At 44.2% G+C, this 23230-nt stretch overlaps 2 protein-coding genes across 2 annotated transcripts in view; both read left to right on the top strand.

Annotated features, from left to right (window-relative positions):
- Positions 1 to 75: 75 nt before the first annotated feature.
- Positions 76 to 9309, top strand: LOC121549098 (integrator complex subunit 7). Its single transcript, XM_041860932.1, has 20 exons — positions 76 to 261; positions 634 to 763; positions 952 to 1098; positions 1496 to 1633; positions 1809 to 1855; positions 2207 to 2406; positions 2950 to 3072; positions 3233 to 3350; positions 3690 to 3824; positions 4144 to 4241; positions 4435 to 4674; positions 5100 to 5237; positions 6007 to 6213; positions 6629 to 6823; positions 7061 to 7164; positions 7280 to 7348; positions 7582 to 7714; positions 7958 to 8056; positions 8267 to 8455; positions 8729 to 9309. Exons 1-20 carry the CDS (start codon positions 168 to 170, stop codon positions 9038 to 9040), a joined length of 2916 nt encoding a protein of 971 aa, XP_041716866.1. The 5' UTR covers positions 76 to 167; the 3' UTR covers positions 9041 to 9309.
- Positions 9310 to 10553: 1244 nt separating this feature from the next.
- The window catches only part of LOC121549099 (acyl-CoA:lysophosphatidylglycerol acyltransferase 1-like), a 63754-nt gene continuing 51077 nt past the window's right edge, over positions 10554 to 23230 (top strand). Inside the window, exons 1-3 of the mRNA XM_041860934.2 lie at positions 10554 to 10924; positions 11076 to 11142; positions 12210 to 12462. Of these exons, the coding sequence (XP_041716868.2) occupies positions 12225 to 12462 (238 nt within the window). The 5' untranslated portion in view covers positions 10554 to 10924; positions 11076 to 11142; positions 12210 to 12224. The remainder of the gene's footprint in view (positions 10925 to 11075; positions 11143 to 12209; positions 12463 to 23230) is intronic.

Raw genomic sequence — 23230 nt, 5'->3', positions numbered from 1 at the left:
TAAAGTTGCGTCACGCTCGCTGATTGGTTGGACATTTTATACTTCCGGTATTACGTCACTTCCTACCTCTTTGTGCCGAATGGTACATGCTAGCTAAATCCAGTGGCTGAGCTAATACTTTAAAATATAATATACAGGTGTTTCACGTGAAGTATAAAAGATAAACAATGTCGCTTTCTACTGCACGTTCATTCTTGTCAGAGGCCGGTTATGGGGAACAAGAATTGGATGCAAATTCAGCTCTCATGGAGTTGGACAAAGGTGTGTAGTGAGCCAGCCAGCTAGCAACTAGCTAGGTGGCTAGCCATTTGTTATCCTTATCAATGCGAAAAGAGCTTAGCAGCTTAACATTTGAAACAACTGTACTGTGTCATGTAACCCCGGATGTATATGCATTCAAGGCCACACAACTGCACATATGTTAGCTACAATTAAAATAACAAGAAAGCTAGCTTGTTAGTAGCGAACGCTAGCATTTTAGCTGTTCGCCTCAGTGACGAGCAAACTTGAACTACATTCAGACATTTGTCAGTTAGGCATATGGCTACAGGGGATGAAACTCAAGTTGTCCTTCCAGATCTGTGTACACTGATACATCTAAATGTTTGACTGAGTTTCTGTCATTTTTTACAGGTTTGCGGTCTGGGAAGCTTGGGGAACAATGTGAAGCAGTGGTCCTCTTCCCCAAACTCTTCCAGAAGTACCCTTTCCCCATCCTCATCAACTCTGCTTTTCTGAAACTGGCTGACATCTTCAGGCTTGGGTACAGAGAATTGTGACATTTGAACTAAACAATACTCTGCAAAATCCTAAATGCATTTTGCACTTGCCAATACTGATCAGTATTAAAATGCATAAGCCTCAGAATCGTTCAAGGCAGCTAACCAGAGTGAGTTTTGACCGTATTGTCCTCCTACTGTAATAAATAAACATACCTCTCCCCTCTTTCAGGAACAACTTTCTGCGCCTCTGTGTTTTGAAGGTAACTCAACAGAGCGAGAAGCACCTGGAGAAGATCCTTAACGTGGACGAGTTTGTCAAGAGGGTCTTCTCTGTCATCCACAGCAATGACCCTGTGGCCAGAGCCATCACTCTCAGGTACCATAGCGTGCACTTCTCTTTCCATTAGGGTTTGATGATCTATTATGAGGGTGGTTAAATCCACATTCCACACAGTGGCTGTGTTGCAGATTTGCATGGTGGTCATCATTAGTCTCACATATCAGACAATTGATTCCAAAATATTACATACCTACAACTATTTCAAGAGCAATGTGAATGTGAAAAACGGGTAATTGAGGCTAGGTTGTCATTGCATAAACAAAACAAAAAGAGAAACCTCACTTATTCCTAAATTAAATGTGATACATACACCATAGAAGACAAAGCTTTTATTTTTCTTTGGAAAGACTCAATCATCTCCACTTACATGATTTCTAATTCTCAGTGTGTTTTGTCCTTTTAAAATTGTATTTATTTATTTATTTATTTTTAGGATGCTTGGTAGTTTGGCCACTATCATCCCGGAAAGGAAGAATGCCCATCACAGCGTTCACCAAAGTCTGGACTCGCATGACAATGTCGAAGTAGAGGCGGCCATCTTTGCATCGGCCTGCTTCTCTGCACAGTCAAAGTAAGTGGCTCTCTGTTTGAGGCCGAACTGTCATGATTTTAACTTAGCTTACTTCCTTTCAAACTGTTCACAAAATTGTTTTTGTTCTATGCCCCATCCAGGAAAGAGGAATAATGATGTATTCAGTGTCTGACTCATTGAACATGTTCTGTTCTCTGTCCCTTTCAATCTGCAGAGACTTTGCAGCTGGGATTTGCAACAAAATCAGTGAAATGATTCAAGGTAACATAATGTCTTTAGTATCATGTGAACATCTTGTGCAGAATCACATTACATTCTGTGAAATTAGGGTTTAGTTATATACAAGCAACTGAACAAGCACATTGGTGTTGTCGTAGAGTAGAAGAAAAGGCCATGCGATTCCTTTTTGGATAAAGCGTCCAGGGTCATGTTCATTAGTGTACACTGTAGCAAAACATTTTGCAACAAACAAATGCAAGCATTTTGTTATTAGACAAGTTCAGATAGTACCTCCGGTTTTCTGAGCTTTTTCTTCCATTTCGTGCCAACTGAACATTACCCAGTTGATCTCCCACTGGCCCGTGCTATCACTACGCTCTTGTTCCTCTCCAGGTCTGGACACCCCGGTGGACCTGAAATTGAAGCTGATCCCTATGCTGCAGCACATGCACCACAATGCCAGCCTGGCCTCCAGCAGCCGGGAGCTGCTGCAGCAGCTGGTCACCTCCTACCCCTCCACCCCCATGGTCATTGTCACCCTGCACACCTTCACCCAGCTTGCTGCCTCCTCACTCATCGACATCCCCAAACAGGTAGCTATAGCAACAGACACTAGGGGAAAACTAAGGGGACGTGGCTGACGTGCAAACTGATATTACATTTTCAAATTGGTTAAAATTAGGTAGGGTTAAGGTAAAGGTCAGTTTTAGATTTTGTCTAGTCGTGCTGTCATTGGGATGCTGGTCAGAAAAGTCCTCATAGTCTCTCCCCGGACACTAACGGACATTAGAATCCCATTGGTACACAACTCAGACAATTTTTGTCAGCTGGACCCTATTTGGCATGACAGCTGACACCACATCACAGACAGAGTGCATTTCATTTAAAACAATCATACAAACAGATCTCCAAGTACAGAATTTGAGTGACAAGTGACTTGTTTATAGCACCTGCAATTCCGAAGCCCAGATGACAGCAAAGCTTAGCAACAGTGGAGATTGCTAATGCAGATACATACTGTGGCATCCACCCAGGCTATAACATCTAAACTCCCCTCCTGAGCTCAAGAATCCGTAAGATCTGTAGAAGGCTTATAATGTTTAACGGCTAGTCTCTTTTCCCCCCTCTGTCTGCAGTTACAGCTGCTTCTCCAATACCTGAAGGATGACCCCAGGAAAGCAGTCAAGAGACTGGCCATCCAGGACTTGAAGCTCCTTGCTAAAAAAGCCCCCCATCTCTGGAACAGAGAGAACACTCAGGTGGGGTATTATGTCCCTGCAAATTCCCTCCTCCATAATCAAACTGCAAGTGGTGAATTGTCATGCATTGGGTATTTTGAAGAGAATCCATTTTTTCATGATACTGTGTTAATTTATTTCCCTTGAAGTGCATTAAATAAACTGTTATTCCTGTGTGTAGACCCTGTGTGAATGTGCCCTGAGTAGCCCTTACAACAGCCTGAAGCTGGGCATGCTGTCTGTTCTCTCAACCCTCTCTGGAACCATCGCCATCAAACAGTACTTTAACCCTGGAACAGGTACAGTATAATGCAATATTGCCTGACTGCACAGGCAATCAGAAGAAACACATTGACTTTTTAATTAAAACAATGAATTAATTAATTGAAGCTCTTGGCCCGCATTCAAAAAACGTCTCAGCGTAGGAGTGCTAATCTAGGATCAGGTCCAATTTGTCCATAGAATCTTATTCATATGATCTAAAAGGCAAAACTGATCCTATATCAGCACTCTCACTCTGAGACTCTTTGTGATTACAGGCCATGTTGTTTTGGGGCCTTGTGATGTTGGGAACATTCAGTCAAGTACCCAAGTTGGGTTCAAAACTTTCCAAAACATTCCTCCTTTTTCCCCCTCAGGTGGTGCTTCCGCCCCTCCCCGGCTCACTGACCTGGTTAAGCTGGTGCAGGAATGCTGTTACCACAGCAACCTGGCCGTCGCTGCCCATGGAGTCACTGTGCTCGCCAACATCGCAATTTCATGTCCAGAGAAAGGTGGGCACTGGGTATAGGGTACCTCTTAGTGGTATTTGATGTCCTCTCACTCATCCTTCATTAGCTACCTGATCATCACAGGACTTCACAGGCATTTGAAAATGGGGCTTACCTAAGAAAAACTTCCAGTTGTGGACTAATTCATGGTAAAAAAAAGGGTTTGGTGCACTCAAAGGCTTTCACAGATTACCAGTACAGTATTAGGGTTTTTCAGCAATAAAATGACAGATCATCCATTTCATTAACTGCAGTGTTTTGTTCTTTGCAAAACACATTTCTATGCTTCCACTGACTTATTGTCCTGCTTTCCCTCTCCCAGACATGATGCAGCTGGAGCAGGACACAGTGATGGGGGTGGAGTCTCTGCTGGTGCTCTGCAGTCAGGATGACAGCCCCAGAGCTCAGGCCACACTCAAGGTGGGTAGCACCCTGGACCCATGAGTCTATACATTACTCGTACAGTGAGGGGAAAAGATGCGTGGCCTACTCAGTAGTCGTATAAACTGCCATGTAATCTCTGTAGTTTATAAACTGTTAGTTTATAGATAGTTTTACAAATCTGTAATAAACAGGTAACACATTCCGTCTGTTTCCCTCTCTCACTCCCCAGACTGCTCTCACCTCATTGGTCCAGCTGCTGAAGAGTCGCCCCCACCTCAGCCAATCAGCGGTGGAGTTCCTGCTGTGCCAGCTGCACTTGGCCCGCGACCCCTCCCGTGTGCTGATGTGCCACGCCCTGGCGGCCATCGCCACTCAGTTGCCCGTGCTGGGAGAAGGCATGCTGGGGGATCTTGTGGACCTCTATCGGGTGGCCAGCCACTCGTCCACTGACAAGCAGCAGGAGCTCTTGGTGAGAGATACACAAAGCCCTAATACTAACTGTAGTTGCCCTAAGGGGACTAATAAAGTTGTATTGAATTGAATTACATTTGTTGTTTTTTACCACACAACTTAACCTTCTTAAGATAATTACCTGAAATGATTTTTGGCAAATTATTTTGAAAAGTTTGTTAATGGTCTTTCAATGACCATAGCTATTTTTGCACAAAAACACAGAGGAAGGTAAGCAGTGAGAACTGATTCTGGCTCTCATATGTCATAATGGTCTCTGATAAATGCTGTGTGTAAAGTCTTTTTTATTATTATTTTTATTTTAAATATAATTTTTTAAATTTTTTTTAAGCTCTTTCCAAAGCTGTTCTCCAATCATGAATCCCACCTTCTGGATACTGACATCTGGCATGTGTCATCACCTCCCCCCTCTTCTCCCTGCAGGTTTCCCTGGCGACGGTGGTGTTTGTGGCTAGCCAGTCGTCCCTGTCGGCAGAGGTGAAGACTGTGATCAAGCAGCAGCTGGAGAACGTGGCCAACGGCTGGACGGTGTACTGCATCGCCCGGCAGGCCTCACGCATGGTGAGTCAAGACTTATTCAATCTGGCTAAATCTGGTACATTTGCATAAATGTTGCTAAATGTGCATTGTCCCTGTCAAATTAACCTAATAAAGTAATGGAGACACTTGTAGTCTACCTCTCTCTGAAGTAAGTCCATGTAAACCAGAGTAAAGAGGAAAGGTAGGACAAGCATAAAGCACATATCTAGGCTTCCTGTTGAAGGATTATCCCCATAGACTAGACATACTGTGATATGTATAGATCCGTGCTGCACTCATTTAGGGCTCCAGAGTTGCGCAGCCGTCTAAGGCACTGCATCTCAGTGCTAGAGGCGTCACTACAGACCCAGGTTAGATTCCAGGCTGTATCACAATCCAGCCGTGAGTCCCATAGGGCGGCGCTCAGTTGGCCCAGCGTTGGCCGGGGTAGGCCGTCATTGTAAATAAGAATTTGTTCTGAACTGACTTGCCTAGTTAAATAAAAGAAACTTTTTTTGTTAGGTTGGAATCCTAAATGTGCACGCTTAACTTGACACTCGCCTAAATCATGCATTGATGTCAATGGCAGACTTCTGTGAAAACTTGAGTTACACGCGCAGATCTCAAGTTAGGATTCAAGCCTTAGTCATTAGTCACTGATACTGATGCCTTGGCTCAACACAGTATTTTGAAACATTTAGAAAAAGCTTAGATATCAGTCTAGAAGCATTTCCACCCAACTGTCCTGACCTGTGTGTTCTGTTTGCCAGCCTGCCTCCATAACATCTCGTCTGGACCTCTTTCCTCGTAGGGTTGCCATGAGTTCTCCAGCGAGCTGTACCAGAGCTTGCGGACACGCGTGGCCTCGGAGCACTTCTACTTCTGGCTCAACAGTCTGAAGGAGTTCTCCCAGGCCGAGCAGTGTCTGAACGGCCTGGAGGACGGAGACTACAGCGCCGCCATGACGGCCATCGCAGAGGCCCTGCGCTCCTACCAGAAGGGCATCGCCTCCCTCACGGTCAGTGACTGTCTGCCTGCTTATAGGAAGGCAACGGATCCATTTATAAATCAACTGTAAACCATACATCAACTGACTTATATAAACTGACATGCCCCTATTGTAGGGTTCAATACAGCAGGGTTGCAGTCGATTTAGTTTTTAATTCAGTCCATTCAGGAATTGAGTTGAAAATGTGCCTTTTTTAAGAGGATTTTTGTATTCATTAATTGGATTTCAATTAACTTTGTGATTTGACTGAATTGAAATGAATACTGAATTTACCCCAACCCTGCTGTATCAATTTTTTTTGTGCTGTAAAACTTTTGTGTCATAATCCTTTAGCCAGGTAGTACTGGAGTTCAACTGTCATTTTCCAGTCTGCTTAACTATCCAGTTAATGGGGTAGTATTGAAAGTCAACTCTCTTCCTCCAGGCTGCCAGCACGCCCCTAAGCCCACTGTCGTACCAGTGTGACTTTGTGAAGCTGCGCATCGACACGCTCCAGGCCCTGTCCCAGCTCATCTGCACCTGCAACAGCCTGAAGACCAGCCCGCCCCCCGCCATCGCCACCACCATCGCCCTCACCTCGGGCAACGAGCTGCAGCGCTGCGGACGCATCGCCATGCAGGTACGGGGGAAGGGGACACAGAGTTCAAATTCTATTTCTGAGTGTCAATTCAAATTCCGATTAAATTTCTGGTGCCACTAACATTACTCCATACAGTAAGACAGGGGAGTCAGTATGTACAGCAGAAGGGGGTTATGAATGGATGGCTGGTTGAACACAACAAACATATTGGATATCTATTCCATCAATGGATATATAGAAACCTCTATCTCTTTATTTTCTCTTTCTCCAACTCAGATGAGGGTGTCCATGGATGAGTTCCGGAGTCTTGCTGCCCGCTACGCTGACTTGTACCAATCCTCATTTGACGCCGACTCTGCCACACTGCGTAACGTGGAACTGTATCCTTAAACATAAGAGAACGGACACACCTTGCCCATCAAATCATTAGTAGAATCTTAGTTAAAACCATTTCCATTGAAAATCCTCTCACATGTCTTTAACTGTTGGCCACAGACAACAACAGAGCTGCTTGCTGGTCTCCCATGTCATCGAGGCTCTGATACTGGACCCACATTCAGCCAGGTAAGGCCTGTTAATGTGACTAATAAACTTATGCACTCATTGCTGTGTAATATTTAGAGGATTCTTTTCCTTACCACATCAGAAGCCTAACCTAATATTCCAGGAAATGTTGTCTTGAAGCGTTTACTATAATCTGGTCATTTCAGTTGATTCGATCTGAATTCTACCAAAACTAATATTTTAGTGAAAATTCTATTGAAGCAAATGGGATATCCCTCTGTTCTGCCCTCCAGTTTCCAGGACTATGGTACCCTGGGCTCGGTGCAGACGGAGAGTGAGTACGAGAGGCGGATGATGTCCGTGTTCAACCACGTCTTGGAGGAAGTGGAGGGCCTAAGCAGGAAGCACCCTCCTGTCTCTTACCTGGTGAGGTCATCAAACTGCCCAGGGTTGTGTTCATTAGGCACCAAACGGTAGAAAATTGACAAACTGCGAGAACCACTACCTGGACTTGTCCAATAAGAAACACTTGTTTTCTTTTTTCATTACAAAGCGTTTTCAGTTGCTTGCCTTAATGGACCTGTAATGACACTTCGTCCAGCTGGTCAGTGTGTAGTCAGTGGATAGGACTACAAAATGCAAATCTATTTGTTTTTGTTGTTTATGTAGCACACAGGTTGTCTATGTGACGCGGTCATAGCTCTGCTCAAGGTCCCACTGTCCTTCCAGAGGTACTTCTTCCAGAAACTCCAGTCAACCAGTATTAAGGTAACTAACTATAATGCAATACAAATGCTATTCGGAATACACTACTTTAGCTCAGTTCTTGCTTTAGGAACCATTTGATGCATTGGTATTTGGTACGCTGTAAAATATATGTATTAGATTTGCAATAACATTAAGAAGTAGTATTTTGCATTGAAATGATTCATTGAAATTGATTCAGACTTTATTTTTATTTTTTTAATGCATTTCCAGCTTGCTCTCTCCCCGTCTCCTCGGACCCCGACCGAGCCAATCCCAGTGCAGAACAACCAACAGCTGACTCTGAAGGTGGAGGGCGTGGTGCAGCATGGCTCCACCCCCGGACTGTTCCGCAAGATTCAGTCTGTCTGCCTCAACGTAAGCTCCACTCTCCAGAGCAAGACAGGTGGACCCGAATACAAGGTGACTCTAAAGCAATCCCACCCCCTGCCCTAGTAGTGATTATTGCAGTGGTAATTTACCTTACACACTACTTGGCTGGTGTTATAAACTGTTGAGGCTTTTGATGGATATCTCATACTCTATTCCTATACTGTTACAATGTCTCTAGCTAGTATGGTTTTAGACCTTTTTATCTTAATTTAGAAAGAAAATTACACCTCCCAGTGGTTCAGCTTCATTAATACAACTCAATACCAAAGTATGTATCCACCAGCATATTTCATTTCCCATCAGATTCCATTGGACAGCAACACCAATGAGATTGAGCAGCGGGTGGAGCCACACAATGACTACTTCAGCACCCAGTTCCTGCTCAACTTCTCCATCCTGGGCAGCCACACGGTCAACGTGGAGGCCTCAGTGGTGGACGAGAGCGGCATCGAGTGGAAGACTGGGCCCAAGACCACTGTGTCGGTCAAGTCCCTGGAGGACCCTTACGCCCAGCAGCTCCGCCACAACCAGCAGCAGCAGCAACAGGCACAGCAGGCTAGGCCCGAGACGGCCCCGGCCCCACAGAGGAGTAGTGTATACGCCCGCTTCCAGTGATACCCTAGTAAACCCCCTCTAACCCATTGCCTTGTCCCATAACTGTTTGTATGTTTCCTTTCTTCGTCAACGCTCGTCTCAAAAGACTGGACTGGAGCAATAGAGGCATGAGCAATAGCTTGGTGAGCTTTTACCTACCCATCATTGCTTTCACCTATCCATTTATTTTAGGTTACTGGTCACAAAGGAATATAGACAAAGCTATTGAACGGTATAAGTATTAGCCCCCTGTCAATTGTCCAATTATTAAAGACCACATTTCATTGAAACTCTGCAATGTCAGTCTTTGTGTGAGTGTGGCTCGATTGTTGTCATGATACATAGGGGGCACTAGGACAAATTCCCATTATATTATATCTCTGTGCCTTTATTAGCTTTCGATAAAGGCCTTGTATAGTGGAAACTGGAAATATTAATTGTCAGCAAATCTACTTACTCAATCTGCAGGTTAGTGCACAAGAATGCAGAATTTAGTCATTAAATTCTCCAGAGGGAGGGCCGCACCCCCATAGGGTTCCCCTGGCTGTTAGTAAATCTAGTTGTCCATTTCCACCTGCCATCCCCTTACTCGGTGCGGTTCTAAATAAGACCAGCAGGGGGCGACCAGTGACCATATAGTGAACAGTACACTGCAAAACCAAATCAATATATGTTAATAATGATATATGGAAGAATACTTTGAAGAAATAATGCCATTTTACCACATGTATGGACTACAGTCTTTGATCAATTTATTTTCTGCTACCCACTTAGTGCACTGTGGGTGCAGCGCTCTCTGCCCTGAGTTATTTGCTCTGTCCTTAACAAAATGATATGTTGAGTTGTTAGGTACAGTTCATTTATATTATACGTTTCAGCTATGGGCTGAATAGGCCTATGCACCGGTGCTATTTATTTGACTCAAATGTAATGGCTTATTGGTCTGGGTACCAGTTTGTTTGCTAACATGCCACTCCTTGCCAAAGAGCACCTTGCTTTTGCTTGCTGGATATAAAATATGCTACAGCGTTCACAATGACCTGGCGGTAAAGTTTGAATGGCGAGAGCTTCTCTGGTGTGATGTGATCAAATTGGTTGGTGGTAAAAATGCAATAAACGGGAATCCTCTGTTTTCTTCGCCCCAAATGTTTTCGTTTACGATTAAATGTATTACGTCAGAATGCCCAATGCATAGAATACGGAATTATAATAATGTAATTTAATAGGATCTCTATGACCCAATGTTAGAATATTTCCAATCAAATGTATGAATCAGGCAAATTTGCATAAACATGTTTGATTGGATGATAGCTGTGAGGGTTATCGAATCAGGATAAAATCCTGTGATCTCATGAACATTCTATCATTAAAGATTACAGAAAGGCCAGCCTCTTTGGCAAATGACAGGAGTGGCAAGGAGTGGAACGTAATAGCTGAACAGAGACGGCAACCAGGCGATTGGTTCATCATCTCTGGCTCAAAAGCATTTGGTGGTTGGTGCAGCCCGTGGTTTGTCAGTCAGAGCTTGCGCAGATCCACGTTTTCTCAGCGTCGTCATAAATGAGATTCTCCTCTGGTGGCCGCTGCATAAATAGCTAGCGATAATCGAACGGGTCAGTCGAACTAGCGGAGCAGACAGCAGAATTAGAACATTAAATATACTCCGATGTACAAACTGGAACGCTGCCGCCTTTGCACTAAAACAATAAAGGCGTGTTAAATGGCTCTTCCATCAAGGAATTGTTGCAATTGGATTAAAGGAGACGCAAGAGAAGTAGATAGAAATTATGTCTAGCTATCCTGCTTGCTAGCTAAAGTACTAGCTAACTGATGTTGCATCGATGGAATTATTCGAGTGCCATTGATTGAGAAACACCCAGCGACGCTAAATGAGCAGCTAATTAGGTACATGGATAGCGGCTAGCTAGCCGTGACGGGAGTGTGAACGTTTACTAACATTGTGTGAATGGCACATATACAATATGATACATAACTCAATGTTTAAGGATCTAACATGTTAAGTTAATACATGTGACTTGGTATTCGTCCTTTTAAGCCAGCTATCTATGTTGTATCGTCCGGCAGTAACATTTGGACGGGGGAACAGTAGCTACTAAGATTGGGTGAGTAACAGTAGGATGATCGAGTGCTAAGAACATTGATGTTTAGTTAACTAGCCATTTGCTGATACCTCTGACAGTGATTTTGATTTTCTCGCCGTTGTAGCTAAAAAAAAGCCAGGTTAAGCTAACCACGCAAAGACTAGGTAGCCAGCTAATAAAACATTGGCGCGGAATAAAATAAAATCGGACTTTGTACCAACACCTTACAAAACCAATGGTATTGGTAGCTAGCCACATTGACTGTGTCGTTATTGAAGATGGAAATTGTTATGTTGTGAGTGGCATTGGTGGCTTATTAGTTAGCCAGCTAAAAACCGCGTCTATCCAGCACTGCAAACCCCGTTATACCGCTATAAAGCTAAAGTTAGCTACCAGGTTTACGTTAGCTAGCTTAGCTACTAACGTTAAGTAACGGCCGGCAGCTAGCTTGTATGGGTATGTTTGACGCCTGCTTCAGTCAAAGCATCATTTGATTGGCCTAACATTAGCTAGTAGTTAGTTGACTCTTGCTCGGGTTCAAGATTCCAACACCGGTAATGGCTTTATATTTACAAAATTCCCTGAATGGCTAGCCAGCTAAGTAAGTTGGGATGGGAGCTACTACTGGACGTAGTCAACTGTGTTGTGGGTCTGTTCATTCAATGACCTCGTTGTACTGGACTTGCAAGATGTGGAGACATGATTTAAAACCGGCGGAAATTGGCCTGAGTCCTGCTCAATGATATTAGCTAGCTAGCAGCATCTTGTGTAGCTATAAAACGTATTGATACTACAAAATGGATAACGGAGCCTAACGTTAGTCTCTAGAAAGGCTGCCTCCATTTTCAGGTAGTTAGTTAGCTAACGTTTGTTGTTAGGTTGTCATGCATCCTCCTATTTAGAACGGCCGAACAATATTTAGCTAGCCAACTAACGTTAGCTAGTTAGATATCGGCATGATTGTCTTAGCTAACGTTAGCGATGTTTTCTGAGCAATGTCATATTTGTCAAGTTTTTAGCAACTCACATTAGAAATGTACCACTCGGAAATGTTTGTTAGCTAACTGGTTTTCTCCCTATTTTCACAGGCAGTGTGCATCAGTATGGCACAACTTCTAGAAGGCGCCCGCAACCTGGGCTGGGTACTCCTGAACTCATTACTTCGTTTCATCTTTGTGTTCATCAATAACTGTGTAGCAATCCCTTCGTATTGCCTCTACTGCATTCTTCTTCAGCCTCTCAGAATAATGGACAGCCGCACTTTCTGGCTCATTGAAGGAATAATGTTCAAATGGATGTTGGCAATGGTGTCACAGTGGGGCTGGGTTGCAGGCTATACAGGTAAGATGCCACACAACAAGCCTGGGAATGGCTATGAATGCAGGGGTTACTGTGGACACAAACCCTAATTATCAATAGCCTACATGGTTCAGACTGGTGTGGTGGAATCATTGTAATCAATCAAAGTATTGATTTCAACAGCCCTTTCAATATCACCTGATCCCCTTTCAGGATAGCTTGTACCTCAACTGCAAGACCAATAGCTACTGTCTGTAGGAACTAGGAAGTTGATGCTGAACAGGTCATCACTCTTGTGTATGTGATGTATGATTACATGTAAATGTAAGACTTATGTCAGACTACTTTTGGTTTGTGAAGAACATACACAACCGCTTCAAGTGTCATCACATTCTCATATAGTAGGGAAGTCTGTCTATAGTACTGTGAGTGTAATCACTTGATACTTAGTCCTGTTTTACCCGTCAACACTCTTTCCAAGTTCATTCACAAAAACATTGTGCCAGGGGTTCCCACTTTCAACTGGCTGATTAGGTGTCTGGGAGCCACATTGCCCTCTGAGCAGTGTTTGGTTGCACCGGGCCAAGAGCAAAATGCTTAGAAATTACAAAGTGCTGAACATGAGGATCGTCAAGGCCTGCTGATAAATAATGCATAGAACACCTCGACTTGAATTTGCAACGTACAGTACATTCGGAAAGTATTCAGACCCTTTGACTTTTTCCGCATTTTGTTACGTTACAGCCTTATTCCAAAATGGATTCAAATGTCCCCCCCCCCTCAATCTACACACAATACCCCATAATGACAAAGAAAAAACAGGATTTTAGAAATTATATCAAATGTATAATAAAAATAAATGTCATTATCACCCTTTAAATAAGTATTCAGACCTTTTACTCAGTATTTTGTTGAAGCACCTTTGGCAGCGATTACAGTCTCAAGTCTTTTTGGGTATGACTACAAGCTTGGCGCACCTGTATTTGGGGAGATTCTCCCATTCTTCTCTGCAGATCCTTTCAAGCTCTGTCAGGTTGGATGGGGAGCGTCGCTGCACAGCTTTTTTCAGGTCTCTCCAGAGATGTTTGATCAGGTTCAAGTCCAGGCTTTGGCTGGGCCACTCAAGGACATTAAGAGACTTGTCCCGAAGCCACTCCTGCGTTGTCTTGGCTGTGTGCTTAGAGTCGTTGACCTGTTGTAAGGTGAACCTTCGCCCCAGTCTGAGGTCCTGAGCACTCTGGAGCAGGTGTTCAAGGATCTCTCTGTACTTTGCTCCGTTCATCTTTCCCTCGATCCTGACTAGTGTCCCTGCCACTGAAAAACATCCCCACAGCATGATGCTGCCACCACCATGCGTCACCGTAGGGATGGTGCCAGGTTTCCTCCAGACGTGACGCTTTGGCATTCAGGCCAAAGAGTTCAATCTTGGTTTCATCACACCACATAATCTTGTTTCTCATGGTCTGAGAGTCCTTTAGGTGCCTTTTGGCAAACTCCAAGCGGGCTGTCATGTGACTTTTACTGAGGAGTGCCTTTTACTGAGGAGTGCCTTCCGTCTGGCCACTCTACCATAAAGGCCTGATTGGTGGAGCGCTGCGGAGATGGTTGTCCTTCTGGAAGGTTCTCCCATCTCCACAGAGGAACTCTGGAGCTCTGTCAGAGTGACCATCGGGTTCTTGGTCACCTCCCTGACCAAGGCCCTTCTCCCCCGATTGCTCAGTTTGGCCGGGAGGCCAGCTCTAGGAAGAGTCTTGGTGGTTCCAAACTTCTTCCATTTAAGAATGATGGAGGCCACTGTGTTCTTGGGGATCTTAAATGCTGCAGACTTTTTTTGGTACCCTTCCCCAGATCTGTGCCTCGACCCAATCCTGTCTCGGAGCTCTACTGACGATTCCTTCGACCTCATGGCTTGGATTTTGCTCTGACATGCACTGTCAACTGGGACCTTTATATAGACCGGTATGTGCCTTTCTAAATCATGTCCAATTAATTTAATTTACCACAGGTGGACTCCAATCAAGTTGTAGAAACATCTCAAGGATGATCAATGGAAACAGGATGCCCCTGAGCTCAATTTTGAGTCTCAGAGCAAAGGGTCTGAATACTTATGTAAATAAGGTATTTGTGTGTTTATTTTTAATGGATTTGCAAAGATTTCAAGACCTGTTTTCGCTTTGTCATTATGGGGTATTGTGTGAAGCTTAAAGATTTTTACAAATGTAATCCATTTTAGAATAAGGCTGTAACGTAACAGAATGTGGAAAAAGTCAAGCGGTCTGAATACTTTCCGAATGCACTATGTGTAATGAGACCTTGATGAGCAAGTTACAGACAGCGAGGTTACCTCTGAGCCAAGGCAGGCAAGATAAGAGCTTGCTGAACTGCCAGGGTAGTACCTTGTCGGAGGAGTGTGGAGGAGTGTGGGTTTGGAATCTGTGACAGGACTGCCTATGCACTGTTGTGCTGATTTGTCCCCCATCCTCCGCATATGAGTAACCTCTTTACACATTAGATCCGTAGTTACTTACAGGGCTGTTCCTTTTAGGAACAGTCAGGTAAATGACAGCTAAAGCTGGCATGATTCTGAGTATCTTGCATGACTCATTGCTACATAGCTTCTCAGAAGTCCCTCTCAACATAATATTGTCTACTCTTGGTTAAATGAGAATTTAGGGAAAGTACTGTGTTTGGGAGAACATTGAGGGCAGTAGCAATTTTCATATTTTAGAAATGAGAAGTGTTATATTGTGGTGGTAAGATATGGACCTGTATATTTTTACCATTCTCCAAACCACAAGAGAGAATTTGAATAGCCTATTCACACCAGAGGAGGCTGGTGGGACGAGCGATAGGAGAACGGGCTCATTGTAATGGCTGGAATGGAATAAATGGAACTGTATCAACCATATGGAAACCACATGTTTGACGCAGTTCCATGTATGGCACTCCAGAAATTACACAGCTGTTCTCCTATAGCTCCTCCCACCAGCCTCCTCTGATTCACATGGGTAATATTACCATATGTATATCAGTCATCCAACTGCTCCTCCTCCCTCTTCTCTCCATTATGGACTGTATTCTTAGATTTTTGATAAAGCTGCAATGCTGACACTGAAAACCACGATACTGATTTTGTATTTCAGCCCAACAGCAGCTCCGCCACAAAGTTTAGTGTAGGACTAGTTCTGAGGGCTGAGGAAATGCAAACACTCTCACATAGAGTTGTGGATACAAGGACTCATGGTCCATGAGAATGACATACATTTTATACTGATTTTGGACCTATGTATTGTTTACAAAGACTAATGGAGTAATGATAGGTTAAGAGTTGTACTATGCTTGAAGCAGTTAAAGAATCAATCGTTAATTGAACACCATCAGATGTGAAGGGGTGTGTGTATGTATGTATGTATGTATGTATATATATATATATATACATACACCCACCACCGTTCAAAAGTTTGGTCACTTAGACATTTCCTTGTTTTCCATGAAAACATACCTGAAATGAGTTTGAATAGGACATATAGCAAAATGCATAGGAAATGTAGTCATTGACAAGGTTAGAAATAATGATTTTTAATAGAAATAATAATTGTGTCCTTCAAACTTTGCTTTCGTCAAAGAATCCTCGCAGACCTTTGGCATTCTAGTTGTCAATTTGTTGAGGTAATCTGAAGAGATTTCACCCCATGCTTCCTGAAGCACCTCCCACAAGTTCGATTGGTTTGATGGGCACTTCTTAAGTACCATACGGTCAAGCTGCTCCCACAACAGCTCAATAGGGTTGACTGGTGACTGTACTGGCCACTCCATTATAGACAGAATACCAGCTGACTGCTTCTTCCCTAAATACACTGCTCAAAAAAATAAATGGAACACTAAAATAACACATCCTAGATCTGAATGAATGAAATAATCTTATTAAATACTTTTTTCTTTAAATAGTTGAATGTGCTGACAACAAAATCACACAACAATTTATCAATGGAAATCAAATTTATCAACCCATGGAGGTCTGGATTTGGAGTCACCCTCAAAATTAAAGTGGAAAACCACACTACAGGCTGATCCAACTTTGATGTAATGTCCTTAAAACAAGTCAAAATGAGGCTCAGTAGTGTGTGTGGCCTCCACGTGCCTGTATGACCTCCCTACAACGCCTGGGCATGCTCCTGATGAGGTGGCGGATGGTCTCCTGAGGGATCTCCTCCCAGACCTGGACTAAAGCATCCGCCAACTCCTGGACAGTCTGTGGTGCAACGTGGCGTTGGTGGATGGAACGAGGCATGATGTCCCAGATGTGCTCAATTGGATTCAGGTCTGGGGAACGGGTCGGGCTAGTCCATGGCATCAATGCCTTCCTCTTGCAGGAACTGCTGACACACTCCTGCCACATGAGGTCTAGCATTGTCTTGCATTAGGAGGAACCCAGGGCCAACCGCACCAGCATATGGTCTCACAAGGGGTCTGAGGATCTCATCTCGGTACCTAATGGCTACCTCTGGCGAGCACATGGAGGGCTGTGCGGCCCCCCCCAAAGAAATGCCACCCCACACCATGACTGACCCACCGCCAAACCGGTCATGCTGGAGGATGTTGCAGGCAGCAGAACGTTCTCCATGGCGTCTCCAGAATCTGTCACGTCTGTCACATGTGCTCAGTGTGAACCTGCTTTCATCTGTGAAGAGCACAGGGCGCCAGTGGCGAATTTGCCAATCTTGGTGTTCTCTGGCAAATGCCAAACGTCCTGCACGGTGTTGGGCTGTAAGCACAACCCCCACCTGTGGACGTCGGGCCCTCATACCACCCTCATGGAATCTGTTTCTGACCGTTTGAGCAGACATATGCACATTTGTGGCCTGCTGGATGTCATTTTGCAGGGCTCTGGCAGTGCTCCTCCTGCTCCTCCTTGCACAAAGGCGGCGGTAGCAGTCCTGCTGCTGGGTTGTTGCCCTCCTACGGCCTCCTCCACGTCTCCTGATGTACTGGCCTGTCTCCTGGTAGCGCCTCCATGCTCTGGACACTACGCTGACAGACACAGCAAACCTTCTTGCCACAGCTCGCATTGATGTGCCATCCTGGATGAGCTGCACTACCTGAGGCACTTGTGTGGGTTGTAGACTCCGTCTCATGCTACCACTAGAGTGAAAGCACCGCCAGCATTCAAAAGTGACCAAAACATCAGCCAGGAAGCATAGGAACTGAGAAGTGGTCTGTGGTCACCACCTGCAAAACCACTCCTTTATTGGGGTCTCTTGCTAATTGCCTATAATTTCCACCTGTTGTCTATTCCATTTGCACAACAGCATGTGAAATGTATTGTCAATCAGTGTTGCTTCCTAAGTGGACAGTTTGATTTCACAGAAGTGTGATTGACTTGGAGTTACATTGTGGTGTTTAAGTGTTCCCTTTATTTTTTTGAGCAGTGTACTTCTTGCATAGTTTGGAGCTGTGCTTTGGATCATTGTTCTGTTGTAGGAGGAAATTGGCTCCAATCAAGTGCCGTCCACAGGGTATGGCTTTGCGAAATGGAGTGATAGCCTTCCTTCTTCAAGATCCCTTTTACCCTGTACAAATCTCCCACTTTACCACCACCAAAGCACCCCCAGACCATCACATTGCCTCCACCATGCTTGACAGATGGCATCTCCTCCAGCATCTTTTCATTTGGTCTGCGTCTCACAAATGTTCTTCTTTGTGATCCGAGCACCTCAAACTTCGATTCGTCTGTCCATAACACTTTTGTGAGATGCTTCCTCTGTCCAGTGTCTGTGTTCTTTTGCCCATCTTAATCTTTTCTTTTTATTGGCCAGTCTGAGATATGGCTTTTTCTTTGCAACTCTGCCTAGAAGGTCAGCATCCCAGAGTCGCCTCTTCACTGTTGATGTTGAGACTGGTGTTTTGCGGGTACTATTTAATGAAGCTGCCAGTTGAGGACCTGTGAGGCGTCTGTTTCTCAAACGAGACACTAATGTATTTGTCCTCTTGCTCAGTTGTGCACTGGGGCCTCCCACTCCTCTTTCTATTCTGGTTAGAGCCAGTTCTGTGAAGGGAGTAGTACACAGCGTTGTACGAGGTCTTCAGTTTCTTGGCAATTTCTCCCATAGAATAGCCTTCATTTCTCAGAACAAGAATAGACTGATGAGTTTCAGAAGAAAGTTATTTGTTTCTGGCCATTTCGATCCTGTAATCAAACCCACAATTGTTGATGCTCCAGATACTGAACTAGTCTCAAGAAGGCCGTTTTATTGCTTTTTTTAATCAGCACAACCGTTTTCAGCTGTGCTAACATAATTGCAAAAGGGTTTTCTAAAGATCAATTAGCCTTTTTTAAATGATAAACTTGGATTAGCAAACACAACGTGCCATTGGAACACAGGACTGATGGTTGCTGATAATGGGCCTCTACGCCTAATGTAGATATTCCATAAAAAATCAGCAGTTTCCAGCTACAATAGCCATTTACAACATTAATGTCTACACTGTATTTCTGATCAATTTGATGTTATTTTAATGGACCAAAGAATTGCTTTTCAAAAACAAGGACATTTCTTAAGTGACCCCAAACTTTTAAACGGTAGTGTGTGTGTGTGTGTGTGTGTGTGTGTATATGAAACCATTGAACAGCAGGAAATCTTTCAGATTGTGTTTTTTAATATTTTGAGGCCCAACAGACAAAGCTCAATTAGGCCACATTCATATAAAATAATTTAACAAAGAAACAGACGTTGTACTTAATTATTTGCTCAGAAATGTTGGGCAAAATTGAGGTTACATCCATCTGCCTTTTCAGTTAGAGCTGACCTTCCATTTTCTCATGATAAAACGCAGTTTGGGAGTCCTGACTCGCTGTGGACGAAGGTGTGTGTGTGTATCCTCATGGGTAATTTGGTGGTCCTAGGAAACCAAATAGAAACTCTCCAAAACCACAGTTTATGCACGCTCTCCTTCCACAGTCCCCTCAATCAGCTAAACCTGTTAAAAACAAGAACTCCCTCAATGAGTGTTTGGATTTTCCGTTATTTAGCCCTCCGAAAAGGCTCACCAGGAAGCACACAATGTCATGACTCGTGTTTTGTCCTTTAGTTTATTTGAAATCAAATGACCACTGGTCATAAACCTGAATTACAACAAACAATGACAATATATTATTCAAATATAATGTAAATATTATTCAAATAATATAATATAAATAATGAAAATCAAATAAGCCTACAACAACACCAAAAATGTGGCAAATCTGGCTTAAAACAGCATTGACTACATCACCCAGAATGCCTAGCGCCAGAGGAGCATGCGCACAGCGACTCCGCCGTTGCCACGGATGCCACAGAACCCATGCCACCACATGCCTCGTCCAAAGGACCCACAAACGCAACACAACGCGGTGCTCCACCATGGATCACCGAACCAAACCACCGCCACCAGAAACCAGCAGAGTGCTCCAACAATCAGCACAACGCAAATGGCTGATAATGTTAGCCTAATGCTATACAGTATCTGGGTCGCTGAGCTACCGCACCCAGCGAGCTACAAGTTACTCTCGGCCAACTAACACCGACACAGTGAGGTAAACGTTCAGTGATCAAACATATAAGTGACTTAAACATTAATGCTAGACTGTGAGTTGTTCGCAGTTACATACCAACGGGCTGTGTGCTCCTGATTGTCTGCCGTGAAATGATTACCAGGTGCCATAATTTAAGTCTCTAGTGAAGCTGCGCATGCGCACATAACGTAACATATCCGAGCATCTAAGAAACTTAAAGAAATCACTCATTCCCCATTTAATTGAACACATCAGACCCATTTGCTTCTCTTTTATCTATTTATCTATTTATTTTTTTCTCTCTTTTTTTCTTTTCCTGAGTGAGCTAGAAGTCTCAACAGAGAGAGATGAGGCAAGAGGGTGTGGGCGAGTTTACTTGCTCAGCACTGAAGCGGGGCAGAGATCCAGTATGTAGGCCTATGTTGTAACTCCAGGTAGGCTGTGTTGCGTACATTATGTGCAGTGATTCAGACCTGTGGTTCACCATGCATGTGTGAGTAGGGCCCTGAAGCGGGTTGATACCTGCCTGTATGCAGGGCATGGTGGTTGCTGAAAATCTGGGTTATACACACAGGGAAAATCTCAATTGTATACTCCTCGTCTCCTTCTCAAAACCCATTGGAGTAAGGTCAGAGGGGAGGGACCTCTGGATTTCTCATCCAATAGGGTTTTGAGAAGGAGAGGAGAATGCAATTGAGATCTACTCACACAACACGCTGTTGTACACGTCGATCCAGAGCATCCCAAACATGCTCAATGGGTGACATGTCTGGTGAGCATGCAGGTCATGGAAGAACTGGGGCATTTTCAGCTTCCAGGAATTGTGTACAGATCCTTGCGACATGGGGCCGTGCATTATCATGGCGGCAGATAAATGGCACGACAATGGGCCTCAGGATCTCGTCTCGGTATTTCTGTGCATTCAAATTGCCATCGATTAAAATGCAATTGTGTTCGTTGTCTGTAGCTTATGCCTGTCCATACAATAACTCCACCGGCACCATGGGGCACTCTGTTCACAACGTTGACATCAGCAAACCGCTGGCCCACACGACCCCGTACACACTATCTGCCAGGCACAGTTGAAACTGGGATAATCCGTGAAGAGCACACTTCTGAGCATGCAGATGAGCTTTCCTGAGATGGTTTCTGAAAGTTTGTGCAGAAATTCTTCGGTTGTGTAAACCCAGTTCATCAGCTGTCCAGGTGGGTGGTCTCAGACGATCCCGCAGGTGAGGAAGCCGGGTGTGGAGTTCCTGGGCTGGTGTGGTTACACGTGGTGTGCGGGTGTTAGGCTGGTTGGACGTACTGCCAAATTTTCTAAAATGACATTGGTGGCGACTTATGGTAGAGAAATTAACATTAAACTCTCAGGCAACAGCTCTGGTGGACATTCCTGCAGTCGCATGCCAATTTCACACTCCCTCAACTTGAGACATCTGTGGCATTGTGTTGTGACAAAACTGCACATTTTAGTGGCCGTTTGTCACCAGCACAAACACCACATGTTTTGTTTATATTTTTGTTCAGTGTAGTATAGCCACACATTCAGCCATTTTCCAACTTCTGGGTACAAAAAGTATATCATATAGAAAAGAAAACGCTCTGTTGTTGATTATGGGAGTATTCGACCACATTCCCACACTTCCCCCCCAGGCAGACCTGTATGACAGACTAGAGTGCATCATCGACAGAGCCACGCCAATTCCTTGAGTGTTACAGAACATCTGTTCAGCATGGCAGGATGTGAGTTCAATGCATGAGCACCGGATCTGTCTCTACCTCCACACAGAGGTAAAAGGTCAGAGTTCACTGGGGCTTCCTGCTCACCTGTCTGCCCTCTGAGTGGAAGCAGTGCCCATCCCTGGATTCCCAGATCATGGAGGAATGTGAGGGAGATGGAGCAGATCTGTTAAAAAAATACAGAAAGCCATTTAAGTATTTGGAATCTCACCACGTGTCTGCAGTGTTGCTATTTCACAACTTGGTAGGAACATGATCAGTGATGTAACATGATCAATGATGTGTAGCCTATACTGTATAAACACATGTTCAGCCTTTACCGACAGAGGTAATGTAAGTCCTCTAATATAAGCTCACTGTGGATGTTCTATTTTGTAATGGTAACGTCAGCATAGGGTGGTAATTTGGCCTGAGTCCTATGACTTCCTCTGCACCCTGTCACCCCACTCCACTAAGCAGCAAAGTTGCATCCAGGTCGTCTGCCCAGAATGTTACATCGCCAGGCCAAGACAGGTGCCCTAGTAGGCCGGGAAGGCGGGATTAGGTTGCCACTGGCTGTGCAACCGATGACTGGCTAGACCAGTGGAAAAGATGAAAGATAGTGACTTTAAGTCTATAGTATAGACAAGCATCATCTTGGTTGCTGCCCTATGATCAGACTTCTGCCTCACAGAGCGGTGGCATGCAGTGATGTGCTCTTATTGCTTTGTTTTATTAGGCTGGAGTAGAGTACCGAAAGATCATATCCTGTGTGTCTTGTTTAGAAATGTTGACCATATTTTCTTTGGTCACATTGGGTGTTGTAGAGGTCTGCGCAGGACTGATTTCTTCATCCCGCCCGCACCCGCAGCTTTTCATACCGCACCCTGCCTGCACCTGCACCTGCTTGCTTTCAGTCTGACTCCCATTCGCTACTGCAAGAACTGGTCCCAAACCAAACCGCAGTCCCGTATGTTTTTTTTTTAGGCGTATGTGACTCAGCTCACTTGCCAGCCATGTCCCCAGCAATTTTGCGCCCTATAAGCAATAGTTTAAATTCAGTAGCGGCGAGTGGGTAAAAATACTGCGCAAGCCAAGCTGGTCAAAAAGCCATATTACAACCTGTTGTAAGAATTGCGTTTGCTCTATAACATTCATTCATTCCATTCCATTCATTCACACGCCACCGTGATATACAATAAGGCCGTGACAACAAAAAGACAAGTCACACAGTGGTGGAATAAATTCAACTGCACACGTTGGTTTCATCACAAAACCGGACAGCAACATCTGTCCAGTGAAGTCCACCAAGCAAATATTGCATGTAACAAACCGTTAGTTCACCTGCAGTATGGTCAAGCAAGTTTTAAATGACAGTTTACTAAACAACTAATTTAGAACCACGGAGTTACCGCAAGTCAGCACAAAAACAACAGGAGCACTGCCTCCGCTTTTCCAGCACCATTTCAACTTAAACATTTAAACATCAAATCAACAACGCTGTATATGCTTAGTTTAATACACTGAAAGCAAACT

Source organism: Coregonus clupeaformis, chromosome 33, assembly GCF_020615455.1.
Source record: "Coregonus clupeaformis isolate EN_2021a chromosome 33, ASM2061545v1, whole genome shotgun sequence".
NCBI lineage: Eukaryota > Metazoa > Chordata > Actinopteri > Salmoniformes > Salmonidae > Coregonus > Coregonus clupeaformis.
The sequence above is the reverse complement of the archived record's forward strand: the minus strand, read 5'-3'. Positions and strand labels throughout refer to the sequence as shown.